This window comes from Alexandromys fortis, unplaced genomic scaffold (genome assembly GCF_014885135.2).
Source record: "Alexandromys fortis isolate MF-2015 unplaced genomic scaffold, M_Fortis_MF-2015_v1.1 scaffold_28, whole genome shotgun sequence".
In the NCBI taxonomy this organism is placed as follows: Eukaryota; Metazoa; Chordata; class Mammalia; order Rodentia; family Cricetidae; genus Alexandromys; species Alexandromys fortis.
In genome coordinates this window covers 2,600,089-2,618,062 of record NW_026067901.1, presented here as the reverse complement: position 1 = coordinate 2,618,062, position 17,974 = coordinate 2,600,089, and the positions used below count along the sequence as shown (strand labels likewise).

General features: G+C 45.8%; 1 protein-coding gene across 3 annotated transcripts in view; it reads left to right on the top strand.

The window, feature by feature from the left end:
• Window positions 1-17,974, top strand: part of Ano6 (anoctamin 6) — a 170,254-nt gene that overhangs the window by 143,815 nt on the left and 8,465 nt on the right. For all 3 annotated transcript variants that reach the window (XM_050128712.1, XM_050128706.1, XM_050128721.1), the window contains 7 exons: window positions 300-377; window positions 4,645-4,870; window positions 5,920-6,089; window positions 6,288-6,385; window positions 11,369-11,499; window positions 13,025-13,230; window positions 17,146-17,348. In XM_050128712.1, coding sequence (XP_049984669.1) covers window positions 300-377; window positions 4,645-4,870; window positions 5,920-6,089; window positions 6,288-6,385; window positions 11,369-11,499; window positions 13,025-13,230; window positions 17,146-17,348 — 1,112 coding nt within the window. The remainder of the gene's footprint in view (window positions 1-299; window positions 378-4,644; window positions 4,871-5,919; window positions 6,090-6,287; window positions 6,386-11,368; window positions 11,500-13,024; window positions 13,231-17,145; window positions 17,349-17,974) is intronic.

Sequence of the window (17,974 nt, the reverse complement as noted above, 5' to 3'; positions counted from 1 at the left end):
GCTACAAGAAATGCTCCAGAAATTCAAGTTGCACTCCGTTAACATGTAAAGCGTTAGCAAACCCACAGATCTGATAGCCGAGCGCACACGCCAAGCGAGTTCAGTGTCCAGCACCAAGCAAACAAATGCTGCACTTGGCCTGGTGTCTCTGAGATTATTAACTGCATAGCTACGAGCGAGCATGCTTGCAAACTTGGGCTTTGTCTGATGTTTGCTAAGCCTGAGGTCTGTTGACACACCCAGAGATATCAGCATCTTTATTGGAGTTGCCCCCTTGACCAGTTGTTCTTCTTCATCAGGAGGAGGAGCGTATCCCCTTTACTGCCTGTGGGAAGTGTATCCGGGTCACCCTTTGTGCAAGCGCTGTGTTCTTCTGGGTAAGAAACTGTCACAAGCTTATGTTTAATTAATTCTTTTTAGTACATGTCAAATTTTTTTAGTATCTCATTTAAAACATCAAGGAAAGTGCAAGTCAGGTGCCTCTGTGGTCTTTATGGAGAGGTGTGGGGTCATGCAGAGAGATGGCTCCTGAGTGCTCCCTGGCTGCCACACGGAGTATTGCCAGGTTGGGACACCTTCCTGTGCACCTTGGCTTTTCCTTCCTTCTACCCCATTCCTGCCTTCAGGTCAGCGGGTCAGGATTTCCAGCTGCTACTGAAGAAACCAAGTGGGAGGCAGCAAAACTCTCAGAAACTCAACAGCAGCAACTAAAATTAAAAACCGTAGGGGTTTTCATAACAAAAAGATATGCCAACGAAGAAGGCACAAAATCTAAAAAGAGGTAAAGAAGTTTTAAAAACTGATTTTAGGTGTGTGGGGGGAACAGCATTGCTAAAAACACCTGACTCTACAAAATAGTTTTGGTTTATTATTAATTGTAAGATATTATTAATACAATTTAATGAGAGCTTTGTTTGGCTTGGGAATAAACAGATTAAAGAACGAGATGTGACAGCCAGATCCAAGCTCCTCCGTCTTGTGATTTAATGCATAAGAAAGGAAGGGCTGTGGATCCAGACTGAGTTAAGGAACAGTGGGAATGTTTGCTCGCTGGTGGGGAAGGAAAGGTCAAGGTCATACTTTGAACCACATGCTGTAATAAATTCCAAAATGCTTTTTATGTAAGCCATAAACGAGAAATAAACGTGATTGAGTGCAGTCTGTAGGTTTAGAATGACGTTCTGACCTTCGCTGGCGGTTGAAGGCATTCCAGAGCAGAGTAAAGATTTCGACACACTGAGTTTAAACAAAATGCCAGAAGAAATACAAACACAGAGAAGGAGTGATGCAAGGACCAGAGCCCAAGTCTGCCGTGACACAGGTGCAGCGGCTCAGCGGCAGGTGACAGCGTGCAGATGTGTGCACCATCCAAGAAAAGCAGTGAACCATCTTGACCCGGGAGGATTAGCACACGTCATAATGACATTCTCCTTTCGGCCTCTTTGGAGACACCCGTGTTGAGGTGACAGGCTGCAGTGCCAGCCCCTCCCACCAGGACGGGTGATTTTGTTTTTCCTTCTTTCCTAGAAAGCAGGTGGACAGTGTGTATTAAGATGTCCTTGGGTTGGGTGTGGTGGTGCACACTTTTAATCCCAGCACTTGGGAGGCAGAGGCTCTGTGAGTTTGAGGCCAGCCTGGTCTACAAAGTGAGTTCCAGGACAGCCAAAGATACACAAAGAAATCCTGTCTTGGAAAAACCAACAACAACAAAAAAGATATACTTAGAAAGAAAAATTTATATGCACTAGCTTAGTTTAGCTTTTATAAACTATGAATCAAGAACTGTATCAAAACCCAGAGTGGTTGTACTGATCTGTGACCCTCGTATTCACAGAGCCTAGGCAGGATGGTTTCAAGTCAGCCTGGATCTCATAGCTAAGCTAGATCTTGTCATAAAGGGGAAGGGTTACGGAGAGGTTAGATTTCTTCAGAGACATTATCTCATTTTGTAACACGTGTGCACCCACACAGTCCTATACACACATGAACACCACAGCCACAAATGTCCATCCTACTCCACACTTAGCCAGACAATGGAACAGTGTACATCCTTGCAAAAGAATGTACATGAAGTAGTCATGATGTGTGAAATTCTTGAGGTTTATGATGAGTTAAGGGGAAGGACAAAATTACAAAAGCTGGCTTTTAATGTGCCAGAAAGGCGTAGTTCTGAAGGAATTTTGCTTTTAGTTTAATAGTGAGTGATCTTACCTATTTTTCTTCATATTACTTTTTTATAATTATAAGATTTTCTTGGGGCTGGAGAGATGGCTCAGAGGTTAAGAGCATTGCCTGCTCTTCCAAAGGTCCTGAGTTGAATTCCCAGCAACCACATGGTGGCTCACAACCATCTCTAATGGGGTCTGGTGCCCTCTTCTGGCCTGCAGGCATACACACAGACAGAATATTGTATACATAATAAATAAATGTTAAAAAAAAAATTTCCTAAACTGTAGGTGATAAAGGCAATTTCCATTCTGAGTCTATGATAACGAAATAGGGAAGGTGGGTTTCAATTCCTGAGACTGGATTCCAGGTCTGAGGTTCAGTGTTGCCGAGGGCTAGCGGCTGTAACCTAGGTAGCATCCAGTGGACACCTGGGAGGCTGAGAGTTTGGGAGAGGGTGACCTTACAGAGCACAGCTGGGCTTTTCTCCTAGACAGGTTCTGTGTCTCTCCACCATGGGTCACTTGCAGGTTCTCTAAAGTGAGCACACCCTGCAGCTGAATCTGAAAAATGTCAAAGTTAGAGTCAGAAAAAGATAAATCTGAGGGGAGAAGGTGCCCTGCTCAGAGCAGCTGCCTGGAAAGTTGTTGAGGCCTTCCGGGATTGTCACCAGAGATATCAGTCTTACTCAAGCCAAGGCGGAGGCCGAGCTGCCAGGGTCTGTCTTTGAGTAGGAGTGACTCCAATGGTTTCCCTTCCTGTCAGCTCAAACAGCACAGATTCTCACTCTTTCAGCCTGTGTTTCCTCCTTCTGACACTGCCTCCTGTGCAGACTGCTTAGGAGAATTCAGTAGTGGAAGGGCGGTGAGGTTGGCCGTACGCGCCCCAGGGCTGCTCTGGTGATGAGCAACCAGAAAAGGGATTGCGGGGTGATTATTAGAAAGACTTCGATGGCCTGGGTGCATTATGCTGGGGGAGGAAGACACCACATTTCTCAGTTTTTCTCAGCCTTAGCTAATTTACACGTACGCACACACGCATTCCTTTTCATTTCACAAGACTTAACTGTGAAGGAGAAGGGATAATGAGCGAGATTACAGGAAAACACAATGCCTTCTCTATACGCAGATTGCACAAGTAAGAAAATGTCTCTTTAACTCTTTGGTTGCCACAATCACAACTAATACTACCCAGTGCTTTTCCGAGGCCTTGGCATAGTATTCTCCCTGTAGTATTTTGCCCATTGCCTGAGGAAGGTGGATCCTGAGGTTAACCTATACGAGGTTCCACAGCCAGTGGCAGAGGTGGGGTTCATATGCAGGAGTCTATAGCTCATCCCTGTATGTTGCTCTGATTTGCTGACCCGTGCTGTGCCTTGCTTGGTGCTGAGTTCCTCTTCTCTGTAGCTTTTCCCCGGCTCTCATCACAAGCATTCAGACAGAGTCCATGGTTCTGAAGTATATCCAAAAAAGAAGATATAGGCAACATATAGGGCCTATATATAGGGCATCTCCAAGAGTGTCTAAATCAGCGGTTCTCAGCCTTCCTAGTGCTGTGACCCTTTAAATACAGTTCCTTATGTTGTGCTGACCCCAGTTACTACTTCATAACTGTAATTTGCTACTGTTATGAATCGTGATGTAAATATCGGGTATCCCTGATGGTCTTAAGCAACCAATGTGGAAGGGTCTTTGGACTGTGAAAGATGTCTAACCCACCGGTTGAGAAGCACTTGTCTAAATACCGTTGTATCAAGCAAGGAAGGGGTGTGTAACAATGCTGACCAGAGAGAGCAAACCTGTTTACTGAGAAAGTAAATTTCTACCACGTGCAGGCTGTGCAGCAGGTGACCCAGAGGTCCTGTGGAGTAGGACTCAGAAATGCGGCAGGTCCGACTTGAGGGGTGCGGGTGTGAGTGATTGAGCTCAGGAGAACCCGAGTATGTAAAGCCTGAACTCTGAAAGCTGAGTCCTGCTGCCAGAACCAGCGGCCCAGCATCTTGGTCAGTGCTCCAGTTAGACAGCGATACTGCAAAGGTACAGGCAAAGCCAGCCCACGCTGAGTCTTCGTGACTGGCTCTCCGTGGAGCAGAACAGCTGAAGCCACACAAGGGACGTGCCCATTGCTTCTGTGATCGTGAACTCTCCTTCCACCCAGAATGTTACTCCACTCTTGTGCCATCTGGAGATAACTCTCCTCCTAACGTAGACTTTCCTTCTTGGCACTCTCTTAGTTTTAGGACGGTTGTATAGAATATGTAGTGAAGGAGACCATGTCTCCTCTTGCCCAGTCTAGTCTGACTGTGTCACCAGGATCCCACCCTGTTGAGGTTCCCTCTTTGGGTCCCATGTTTCTTCCCACACGGCCCCATGAGGTGTCCTGCATTCGGCACCTGCCCTGTTTTCCTCAGCACCGGGCCCGTCTCGGTGCCGTTCTGACTCCCGCTGAGGCTCACGCTGCCACTCCCGGTGCTTTCAGATCCTGCTCATCATCGCTTCCGTGATCGGCATCATCGTCTACAGGCTGTCGGTGTTCATTGTGTTCTCTGCCACCCTCCCCACCAACCCCAACGGGACTGACCCCATCCAGAAATACCTGACTCCGCAGATGGCCACGTCCATCACGGCTTCTATCATCAGCTTCATCATCATCATGATCCTGAACACTATCTACGAGAGGGTGGCCATCATGATCACCAACTTCGGTGAGGTCCTGCCCGGCTGGAGTGATGGCCGAGATAGTCAGAGAACCTTCAGCTAGTTTCATCCCCGTGGGTTAGAATTCTTAGGAAGTTTTGAGTGTAAACGTATTTCCTCTAGCCCGTATGGGAAGTATATTGTGTACGTCTCTGTATTAGAAGAAGGGACAATCAGACACAATGGTGGGACTGTCCAGGGTCTGTAAACTCATCAGGGAGAATATGTCTGGTTACATTAGATCATGTGTTCTCTTGCCGAAAGTAAATAGTCTCTTTGTTGCAAACAAGTGGAACAGGGTCGCGGCTCCAGTGGCAAGTACGCTCTCCAGCCAAGGAGAGACAAACTGCCACACTGGTTCGTGGCATCCCCCATACTGTCCGCGTTAATACAGTTCTCATCAGCTTTGCCTAATGTAATGAGTGCTGCTTCTGGTTGGCTTGCATCCCAGGCAGCTGCTTCATGACTAGAGTTAGGGACTTCCCACACCCTGCCTGCATCTGGGTCATTCTCAGAATGACAGTCAGACTGGCTGAGATTCATAGCTAGGGGGACAACCTTTTGTGCTTCCCAGATGCCTCCAGCCAATTGCCCCGTTCCACTGTTTCCAACAGATCTTACAACTCCAGAGGACAGAAGAGTTGCCTTTACTTGGCAGTACACAGCTAATTTTCTGTGGGGTTGGACATGTCGCTCAGTGGCGGAGGTCCCTGATTTGATCCCTAACACCACAACAAAATGAATTCTGGGGTTTTAAACCAGAACCCTTCTCACCCATTTGATTATAAAGCATTTATAAATTTTAAGGATCGGTTAGTAAGTGTACGTGTGTTGCTTGCCTTGGAGGATATTGTGTCTATACGGAACAAGAACTCATATCAATGTGTAAACTCAGAATTAGCACAGTGGCTATATTAAGAAACGAAAAGCAGATTAAACTGAAACGGTGTGAATTGTATTCCTTTTGGTGTGCTATCTCGGGTATTAGAGCCTTTGATTAGGGTCTCAGAGCCGTCCCGGAGTTCAGTGTCTTTCTCTGCTGTCGTTTTAACCGCAGAACTCCCAAGGACCCAGACTGACTATGAGAACAGCCTGACCATGAAGATGTTCTTGTTCCAATTCGTCAACTACTACTCCTCGTGTTTCTACATCGCGTTCTTCAAGGGCAAATTCGTCGGCTATCCAGGGGACCCAGTGTATTGGCTGGGCAAGTACAGAAACGAAGAGGTGTGAAAACAGAATCGCGTTACTCTCCTGACAGTTGAAGCTGCCGCTTGCTTTCCCTCAGCTGCCTGATGAGCAGTGACTTCCTTGTGTATTTCTGAGCTATTTTTAGCCTAAGAGCACAGACTGAGATGTTAATGTATTGTCCCTCTGCCAGTTATACCCCTGAAATCTGAATGTTGTTCTCTTTGTAACATGCAGTGTGACCCAGGCGGCTGTCTCCTGGAACTGACCACACAGCTGACAATCATCATGGGGGGCAAGGCCATCTGGAATAACATACAAGAAGTGCTGCTCCCGTGAGTACTAGCTATGTGGTCCTGGGTGTCAGGACGGGGGTCAGGTCAGCGCACCCACTGAAGTAATGTGCTCACATTGCCATACATCGATCCCTCAAGCAGACTAGCATCCATTGAGATTCATGGCCTCTAGACAAGGAGGTCTCACCAGTGGCTTATACGTGTTTAATGATTATATGTGGGGGCCCAGCAGATGGCCCAGTTGTCATGTGCTTCCTGTGTGAGCATGAAGGCTGGAGTTGGGGATCCCCGGGACCTATGTGAAAAACCAGGCATTGTTGTACACACCTGTAACCTCTGCGCTGGGGAGATAGAAAAGAGAGGATCCCCGGAGCTCACCGGGCAGCCAGTAAGCATAGCTGAATCCGGAAGCTCCGGGATCGATGATAGACCATGCCTGGGAAAAGCTAGGTGACAGTTGATCTGTGATGGCACCTAATACTAGCCTCTGGACTTCACACGCTCCTGCACAAGCGTGCGTACACATGTGTGCTTGCACACAAGCACACACAGTAGTTCTATAAGACAGTTGTCTTCATACTTAACAGAAATCTCACCTGCTGTGGCATATGCCTCTTAGGCTATAACTGGTGTCTGATTCAGCAGAGGCCCTTGAGAAGCGGCCTTTAGAGCCGTGAACTACATATCACCACACATCCACATAGAATCCCCACCCTCATGCATGTAGAAGTCGTTAATAGTAATGTGTTGCACACCTAATATGTGTGCAAGTCTCTGCAGCAAGTTCTGTGTGTTTCCATGTATATGTTTATGTGCGCGTGTATACATTTGTATCGTTTACTTTTCTAGATCTTAGTTTAATCGCCTTTTTGCTAATAAAGGTCTGTGGCTTAAAGAGGTTATATCCTTTACCCAAGATCACACTGGCAGTGAGAGGTTCAACTCCAGGATCCTACGACTCCAGACTCGGTGTTGTCAAGAGCAGACAGCTCCTGTGATCTACAAGGTTTCAGAAACAGTTCCCATAGGGGTGAATGAGAATAACAGCAGGGCACAGTTCCCTCCAGATAGTTAGCAAGGCCCCTATTGTGGGATCTGTAGACAGCCCAGCACCGTCTGCATTTCCTTAGTTTTCCATTGCAATTAAACAAATTATTACGAAGTTAATGTGTTAAAATAGAATTTGAAGTCCTTCAGTCCTGGAGGTCAGATGTCTAACGTGGGTCTCACTGAGCTAACACCAGGGTGCTGGGTAGCCAGGGCCTTTCCAGACGGTCTCAGGTGAAGCAGCATTTGCCTTTTCTGGCCTTGCAGCCACCCAGACAGACCCTTCCTTTGGGATGCTGTCTGCCATGCCTCTGCCCCTCCCTACATCATCCAGGATGGTCTCCTGCCCTATAGTCAATGCCTCCTAGAACCCAGTGCTCTTCAGATGTTCTGGAGATGGGCAGGGAACCTCTTTGGGAGGCCAATGCTCTGTTCACAAGAGTCTTTTTTCAAGCTAGTTTCTGGTTTCCATTTTTGCTTTCACAAAACACCTGATCCCCCTTGTACTATTTCCCTCCTCCGTGAACCCTTTTTCTCTTCCCTGTCAACAGCAGTGTAGAGTGTCCCCTCGCCTTAAGGCCTCTTGAGTCTTCCACCCCGCTATGCGGTGGGATAGACTTGCTCACAACTCAGCACCTGGTTTAGGCTGCAGCCTCCTGCGTCCTTCCCTGTGTTCCCCACCACGTGCAGTTTGGTCTGTTTTACTGCCATGAATCTTGGATCTTCGCACCGCCGGGTTTCTGTTCATTCTCTCTGGGATAGTTAGCTGGCTGGGTTTCCATGCTTCCACATCACTGGAGCTTTTTCCTCTTCGGTGTGAGCTGTCAAGGCCCTTCTCAAAGCTAAGACAACACTCCCGTCCCAGGAAAGGCTTCCAGCTTTAGCTGTGAGATAACTTTAATCCTGCTACACAGAAAACAACCCTCCCTTTCATCAAGTTCATAGCCGTGTTTTTCCAGATAAGTAAAAGTAGGTCATGCGCAAATCACGCTGTTTCAGTATGAAAATGTATTTAAAAAAAAAAAAAAAACTTAACCCATTCTTGTACTACTAAAGCAGCATTTTCTGAGCCAAGTAGATTTTTTGGACGAGTAACTGCTTGACAGTGAGCTACTTTCTAAGGTTTTAAAAGTTAGTGGGAGAGGTGTCTTTCCTAAATTAATCCCGACCTCAAGTAAGCTTGCTCTCACAATTACAAAGATCTCCATTCTGGCCGAAGATAATGACGTCATGGTTTTAATTTCCTTCCCCTGGCTTTAGACCTGAGAATGCCAAGTCTCGATTAGAGTAGTGTCCCTGGGGCTGTGCTTCTGTGTGCACTAGTCTCTTGGTTCCACACAGAATCCGGTGCAGTGGGTGCCCGTTACCCCTGCCTTCCAGAACCTCACTCCTCTGAAGAGTGTTCGAGCCAGGGAAGGGCCATCATGGCTTCCATTTGAGGTCGCTATGTCAAGAGAATGCAGTGAAGGGTATTTGATGAAAATTTCTTAGACGTGGTCATTTCAGATCCACACCGTTCATTCCACTCAGATCCTAGACTGAACGGAGCCTACACCTAGGTTAGTCCCAGGTCCAAAGCAGGCTCTGGGCATGAGCCCTTGAGTGAATAAATGATACGGTGTTTCACTGGACCCCGAGAATGTCGGCCCTCAGGTTATCCCAGCACTGAATTTCAGGGCATTCTAGGGACATCCTTTTCTTCACAAAAGATGGTGTTAACACTAAGGAATGTTATGAAGACCCTAAAACACCTAGAACATTAATGTCCATAGATATTTACCCAGGGGATGGCTGTGACATTGTTTTTTCCTTTATGTAGCTTTTATCTTTTCAAAATGACCATGCACTTATATAACCAGGGAAGGGACTGTTGCAGTAGAAAATGCCTGTCTTCAAGAGAGGCTGTGCATGAGGCCTCCATGGCCATGCTCGCTCTTCACACACTTACGCTGCACAAGAACATTGACTTCAGGTGTGAAATGTCCCCCAAGGGATGTGTGCTGGTGGGTGGGATGAACCTAAGCGGCAATGGCATCTGAGAAGGCCAGGAGAAGATGAGATATAAAATATTATCACAACTTAGCAAAGGGAAGTTTAGTAGTGCGTGTTTTGTTAATGTTATGGTAAATTTGTACAGAAGTTACTTTGTAACCTCTGATTCTTGTCGTGGCCAGAGAGGAAAAGGCTCTTTGGTGGGGTTCATTTGTTTTTTTTAAAGATTTGTGGTAATTCTCATGTGTTGTCAAGGTTGAGATCTGGCACCAGAATCACAGTTCAGGTGTGGTTTTGTTGTTTGGGTTTTATTTAAAATCAAAACAACAACAGGAAAAAAATTCAAAAGACTCAAGGCAAAGATGGATGGGTTTCTATTAGACATGAGTGATTTAACTCAGGAAAATGGAGCAAGAGGCCCAAAGCCAGGCCAAGAAAACAGCTTGGCAGGAGGGGTCTCTGCTGAGGTAGGTGTGGTGCTTGGGTACCACCTGTGTTTAGGGCTCCTGGAATGGCTTCGGCATTCCAGATTCTAATGCTTCCTTAGATCCTTGGATGGACATAGAGGAGGCTTTGCTTTGCTGTCCACAAATATTCCACACCTTGAAACCAAGGTCCCAGTATCATAGCTCCGCCTTCAGTAGCCTCTTCCAGTTAGCTTGTTTTGGCCAGCAGGAAGCCCTACGACTGTGAGGAAATGTGCTGGCCTCTCACCTGTCATGAATCCCATCGATCCTGGCATCAGCCCTGGCCAGTGTACACCCGCATGTTTTAACTTTACCCTAGTAGAGCAGTTAGGAAGCCAGAGAGTGTGGGATCTGATTCAAGGGCATCCGAGTCTGAGTTCCTTCATTTGCCCAGCCTCCTACAGAGGAAGTGGGGAGAGATGGGGAAGCCGGGGCTTTGTTCTGTGGAAGAGCATGAGCCTGGGTAAGCCTTTCTTGAGGTACAGGAAGTCTGGAGAGAGAGAGACCAGCAGCAGGGAGAAGCCCCACGTAGCAAGCCAACTCTAGTCAGCCCCAGCTCTTAAGCACTGTGCCATTTCCTTGTAGCGTTTGTCTTCACAGTCCTGCATGAGTCCTGAGTGTCAGAATTCCAGACCCACACAAACCTGTCGTCTAACAACCCAAGTATAGGAGATGCATGGGTGGACTTGAAGGCAGCTGTTACTTGATGGGGTGGAGGTGCATGGCCAGTTCTGTTGCCATCCTGGGTCTGCTTTCAAGGCAGATTGTCCTGGAAAGGGTGGGGAGCATTTATCAGGGACACAAGAAGCATGGTGTTCAGAAAGCGGAAGCAGGTGGCTGGATGGGGACAGTATACAGGGCTGTGCAGGGCTGTGCGGGGCTGGCTCCGCACCCTGATCTAAAGGGCATACATGTCTTCCCTTGGCCTGACGTTGTTTGCTTCTAGGCAGATTCTGAGACCTAGTTTATAATCGTTGTGCTTAGTGTTCTACCATAGCCCCTCACGTCCGTAAGAACACCCCTGTCCTCTCGCTTAGACCCCACCCTAGTGCTCCATCCTTGCTTCCTCCTTCCTGAGACCACAAGAGCTTCTGTGTTGAGCTGTCTGCCAAAGGCTGGTCTGCTCCTGCCTCAAGCTGTCTGTAGCCACTCTTCCCTAGCCGGGAGGTTCTAGCCCTGCTGCTACTCAGCCAGTCCTTTGTCCCCTTCATAGCCTCACACTTACTGTCACCATGTGAGCATCCCCAGTTCCCCCTGCACCCAGTGACAAACAGAACTCGTCTGCAGCAGGTACCACCAGCTGCATTTGGCTTTTTTTTCACTGACAATTTTTATGCTAGAAAAAAAAATGTTTTTAATGAAAAAAATGGAAAACTGAAGATATTTAGCATGCAGAGGAGAAACTAATTTCTTGGGAGGATTACTTATTCAGCTTTGAGACAGCAAGAAATACATCACGATGTGGCTCTGACAATATTCGTTCTGATTTATAATTTGATTTTTTTTTCCCTGGCAGATGGGTCATGAATCTATTTGGACGATATCAGAGAGTGTCAGGGTCAGAAAACATAACTCCACGTTGGGAACAGGATTACCATCTGCAGCCCATGGGCAAGCTGGGCTTGTTCTATGAGTATCTTGAAATGAGTAAGTATTCGGTAAAATCCGCTGGGGTATGTGTTGGAGCTGAAGGAATCTGTTGCTGAACCACAGAATTACTTAGCATATCGCTATGGGTAGTATGTTTCCCTCCAGCAGACAGAATCATATAGCAGAGAAAAAATCAAAAACTTTCAGGTGTGATGTCTGTGTGTGGTTTTGTTAGTATTTATGTTGTTCAAAGCTAAGGATATATTACCAGGCAATGAAATGGAATTTTCCCTGAGGTTCTCCTTCATTGTGAGTTCTCAAGGCGTTCTGACCGTGCTGTCTGTGAATGAACCCCAATCACTGCCATTAGTTATGAGTCACTGAGCTTAGGCCAGAGTCCATGCGGGCACTGCTGTTAGCCAGAACAGAGTCACCGGACAAGCCTGTGAGAACATGGTCCCTCACGGCAGGAAGGGTCCCTGTCCCCTTTCCAATCTCACTCCTGCTCTAGATGGTCTCTCGTTTCTTCTGGGCAGGGTTTGTATATGATGCCTTGATTGACCTTTATTGATTGAGAGAGGAGCCATTCAGCTGTCCTGGAGTTTGGTAGCACAGATCCTGCCCCACGTTCTTGAATATCTTGTTCATTTGTGAACTGCCCGCATAGGCTCTCTTTCTTCATTAATTGAACATGGTTTTGAACTTGGTTGCTTTGAATAGATGCATTTCAGAACAGATTTTTATCCGAAACACTAACCTTCCTTTTGTAAATGACTTATATCTAAAAGATGACTGTTTATGTATTTCCGTCGCTGCCCTTTGACCTAACCTTTGCAACGAATCACAATTTTTTAAGCTTGGGAAAACAGAAAAACAGGCATAAGAACCTGACAGGCCTTGTGTGTATGCATAGCATTTGTGTCTGCTAGGACAGCGCTTCCTGCAGACAGGAGGTAGGTTATTTAATTGTAGTCTATGTATAAATATCTTCTAGAAAACATGCATAACACTCAGAAAGATTTGTCTGGGTGAGCAAACAGTCCACGTTGTGTGCGCATCAGCCTGGGGTCAGATTTGAAATTTGCTTTTGCTTTTTTATCAAGATTGGGTTTTATGAAGGGCGCAGCATCAGGTATGGAATGGATCGCAAGACAACTACTAACTTTTCCTTCCCAGAGCCGTTATCAGCATTAATAGTAGTAGCTCCCAGGCACAGGATGTTATTTATTTGAGCCTCTCCCCAGCACATAGACTTCATAGGAGGTTATTTTTCCCCCAATTGATTAGTTACATGAATGGCGTTAAGGGGAAAGGTTGATTCAAAGAGCTTCAACATGGTGCTTCTTTTGAGTGGACATGTATAGAGGAAATAAGCTGTACTTAGCCTCCTTTCTTAGATTTCCTATCTGCATTTTGTTTAATCCGTCTCGTTGTGAGCGCTGCGTTGTGATTGGCCATAAATGTGTCCCCTCACTCAGGTGGGTTCTTTGTTTGCCTTTATCTTTCTTTACAAGAGTGAAGGGAAATATGTTGTCCTGCCGTCTGTCCTCCCCTCCATGATGTGTGTCCGTTCCATTGACAGTTATTCAGTTTGGGTTCGTCACCTTATTTGTGGCCTCTTTCCCACTGGCTCCCCTGCTGGCCCTGGTGAACAATATATTGGAAATAAGAGTGGATGCGTGGAAGCTAACAACTCAGTATAGGCGCATGGTGCCAGAGAAAGCCCGGGACATCGGCGCATGGCAACCCATCATGCAAGGAATAGCCATCCTGGCTGTGGTGACCAACGTGAGTAGTTCTGGGATTGTCAGGGTATTCCCACTGTTATGTTTATGGTCTGGGTGTTTTGCCTGCTTGAATGGGGACCATACATGTGCTTGGTGCTCAGTGAGGCCAGAAGAGGATGTGGAAGCCCCTGGAACTGAAATTTCAGCTGGTCGTGAACCACCATGTGGGTGCTGGGAACAGAACCCAGGTCTTCTGCAGGAATAGTAAGCATTCTCAGCAAGACCTGAGCTATCTGAGCTATTTCTCTAGCCCCCAGGATGGCTTTTAAAAAGCTGCTGTGCAACTATCCTTTTACAATTACATTTTAATTGCTTGTGATTCTTATTGACTCACCGCATCAGGACATCCTCCACAGGTAGTACCGTTCCTCCCCTGCTGAAGTCTTTATCCAAAGAAACAGACTGATAAGTATTTGCACTTTTGACTCATATATGACGTAAGAGGCATCACCAAAGGGTGCTTTTAAACACAGACAGATAGGAGTTCATTTGGCATCCAAGAAATCTAAAAGCATCCTACCATATATCACTATATATTCTAAAGTGACATTTTAAAATATTAACTGTAGCTACAGAGAAACCCTGTCTTGAAAAACCAAAAAATAAATAAATAGAATAGAATAGAATATTAACTGTGATGAAGGAGAAATTGGCCATCCTAACTGGGTGTTAGTTACCCTCTTGTCTCCAGGGAAACAGCTCTTGCGGGAGGTGGGGCAGTCCCTGCGCCATGGCTGCAGCAACCTCGGTTTCTGCAGTCTGTACAGGCTGTGTGTCTGGGCGTAGGCCAAGAGGCAGCCTTTAGGCAGAGCCTTTAGGCAGAGCCAGCCTATTAAAGGATCTCTTGCCTACAGATATCCTCCGAACCAGGGTTAGTTCTACCCATATTTCACCGCCAATCTCACCAGGCCAGCTTGCCAAGCAAATGATTTTTTAATCTTAGCTTCTTAAACCACAGTTGCTGGGTCCCCATGAACTAACCCCTACGAAAGCAGAAGAGGGAGAGGCAGTGTCTGTCTCAGGCTCCGGAGGAGGGAAGTGGCTGTGGAGTCAGGCCATCTGAGTTCCACTTCCCACACCACAGCTTGAGCTGTGTGATCTTGGCTCTGTTCACTTCAGAGCCCCGTTTTATATTCGTTAGATGAACGATTCTGTACTCAGCATGGTTTGGGAAGTCAGTGAGCTACAGCAGACACACAGAGCCTGGTCCTCGTTCACATAGTTGCTGCCGTTTAACTTCATTACCCAACATCATTAACGCAGCTCCCTGAGGACTCTGACAGGCACCAACAGGAACCTCAAAACCATCACCCTCTTGACTGGATACAATGAAACAAGTTATGTGGAACACAGCTGTCACCCCACCCCCACGGGTTTTCTGAATTGCAGCCTACCTCTAGCTTTGGGGAACTGATAGATTAAATCAGTTTCTTTCCACCCAAATAGCCCCTAGCTTCAGTGCCCACTGTGTTTCACAATGAAGAGTGATGTTTAGCGCCATGACAGCAAGGCCTTTCAAATGCTACAGTCAAGAAAGCACGAGTCTGCCACAGCCAGTACGCTACAGTGCGTTAGGCAGGGCAGGAACGTGGATCTGTGTGCTTTAGGGAGGCTTTTGGCAGGAAGGTTTGAAACTAAAAGGGTTTTTGTTTGACCTTCAGAAACAAACAAAAAAATTGATCTGGTTCAAACTCCTGATTCCTCAAGCATTCTGGAGTGATTGTGTTAGATACCTTTTCCCTCTGTCCATGCCATGGCTCTACTCCATGAGCACAAATCGGGGATTGACTGGGTTTCCAAAGCACTGTGTGAGTGTGAGTGTGTGTGTATATTCACACAGGCTCACACACACACATACACACACACACATACACACACACACACACACACCCCAACTAATTGGGACTGCCGGTTATTTTTTTCTATAATATACTCTAAACAAAGCCCTTTACTAGATTTGTGTTGTTTATTAAACTATGGAAAACCCTTCACTCCACACTGTTAGCATTTGTTACTTTTATAAACGCATTGTAAATATGCATACAGGTAACCGTGAAACATGAGCTGTTGTCCCACCTATATAACCCTCCCCCTGAAACACCCACGTGGTAGTCACAACCTAGCGTGTACATAAAAGAAGAAAGAAGCCACCAAGGTAGGAGACGCCAAGCAGACGTGTGCTGTGAAGTCATTTGAGTTAAGGCCGAGGGTTCCAGAAATAAGCGCAGCTGACATTGGTGTGCCTTGCCAGAGCATCTGCTATTGAAGAGCAATTTTAATTTATTTTGATATAAATGGAACTTGTGTGTAGAACAGCATGGGAAATGAGGCGAGCTACGTTATGTGTATTCTTGCAGTGTGTGTCAGAGCAGCTCAATTCAGGGAGAAAAGGTGCCTTGTCAGAAAACGAGAGAATTTTCTTCCTTGTTGGAATTTTTATAGTTTCCTGAAGCACGTCTTCTGGTGATTCTGTAAAAAGATGGCATTGAGCTAGATGATAGAAGGAAAACTTCATCTACTGAAGTCTGGCAAATGCCGTATCTTCTTGTCTGACCTTACTTCTGACAGGCAACACACATGCATACATGCACACATACATACATATATATATATACATACATACATACACACACACCTCACTGCTGACAAGCAGACACACATGCATGCATGCACACATACACATATATACATACATATATACATATATATTTATATACACATACATATACATATATACATATATATACATACATATATATACACACACACACCTCACTGCTGACAAGCAGACACACATGCATGCACACACACACGGGGTGGGAGGGAGACTGATTCTTCACATCGCAGAAAGCAAGGAAATTAGCTTGCTTTGCCTGGATCTTGTTTGTGGTCTCACTGCAACTAAACCATGTGTCCAGATGAATACTGTTAAAATTCACTTTGCACCAAAAGCGTGTCTATTCTTGTGCTCAGTTGGTGCTTGGCCTAAAGTGCATATTTTTTGTCCTTTTTGCAAAACAATTTCATATACCAGATTTGGAAACACAAATTAAAGATCTTTGAGGAAGGTCCATGTAGTTCTAAATAGGCTTTCGGCCTAATATGATTCTGCCTGGGGATAGACACGGACTCATAACTGACCTGTTTACTCCTCCTATGCAGGAACATGCTAAACCATGTTATATGATAATTTATGATTTCAGAACTTTATCCAGTTAATCTTTCAGAAGTTTGGCTGCTCAGATTAGATGTTTTAAAGCTGGCATTGTTTCCTGACTGAGGAATAGAATAAACCCAATCTAGTTTATCAGGCCATGGATTGTCTAAGTAAGTCTAAGATACCTTGGGGGTAAGGAGTGTGAGGTTAGTGGCCATTTTATAACTGTGCATCAACAGAGATGTATTTTATTCAATTCTCATTCTTCTTTGAGAGAGACAAGTGATTTTTATGAAAAAAAATCAGTTTTGTATAAATTCTTTATTCTACAAATAAGTTAATAAAGCAAGATTATCTTCCTAATACAATCTATCACAAGAGCATGCTGATTCTAAATCATGACAGACTTCCGGTTGTCTCAGGTAGAGCCCTGAGGTTAACTAGATATTGCAACTTTGAGCAGCACGGATTTACACACAAGTTATGCAAGCCAGTCCTGTTCTTCATGGTGCCACAGTACAGTTATTCTCAACCAATGGTGTTTAAAGTCTCACAAGCTCAGTGGGCAACTATCAGGCCTTTCCCTCATGCCTCCCCTTAGGATGGGAGACCCCCCCCCCAAAAAAAAAGCATCTTCTGCTTTAAATATATATACCTCACACTTAGAATCACAACTTGGTCAAACTGCGATTCTGCCCTACAGTGAGCCATGGCTACCAGTCTAAGTTAACATTTCCTTTCTCGTTTTCCACAACACAGGCCATGATCATTGCTTTCACATCAGACATGATCCCCCGCCTGGTGTATTATTGGTCCTTCTCCATCCCTCCCTATGGGGACCACAGTACCTACACCATGGATGGCTACATCAACAACACTCTCTCTGTCTTCAACATCACCGACTTCAAAAATGCAGACAAAGAAAACCCATACATTGGACTTGGCAACTATACCTTGTGCAGGCAAGTTTTGATTTATCTGTCTAAAAATGGACTTTGTCTTATGAAAGCCTCTTTGGTATGTGTGATAAGGTTCTATCTGGTGTCATTTCAGTCTGTGTTACGAGACGGTTTTCACGGGGCTTTCTTTTCAGTAACACTCAAAAACAAACAAGCAAAACAAAGTTAACAAAGACCAAGGGCAGAACTTTTAAACCAAATTTGAAAGGCATTCAAATGAACACATAACTGATAGAGGCGAGGAGCTCATGGCTCCTAAAAATGGAGACAGCTGAGAATTTTACACGTTGAAATCACTCGGTTCTAAGGCTGCCTTGTGAGGCTGGGGAATGTAGCTCAGCTTGTAGTTCTTGCCAAGCTTGCACAAATCATGAAGCAGGAGTAGCTGCACCTGCCCGCAACCCCAGCACCAGGGAGGTAGTTGCAGGTGAATTGCTTCTAGTGGAGGCAAGTTTGGGATACATAGTGAGTTCAAGGCCACCCTGGGATACAAAGCAAAACTATTTCAGCAAAATAAAATGGAAGGAAGGAAGGGAGGGAGGGAGGGAGGGAGGGAGGGAGGGAGGGAGGGAAGGAGGGAGGAAGGAAGGAAGGAAGGAAGGAAGGAAGGAAGGAAGGAAGGAAGGAAG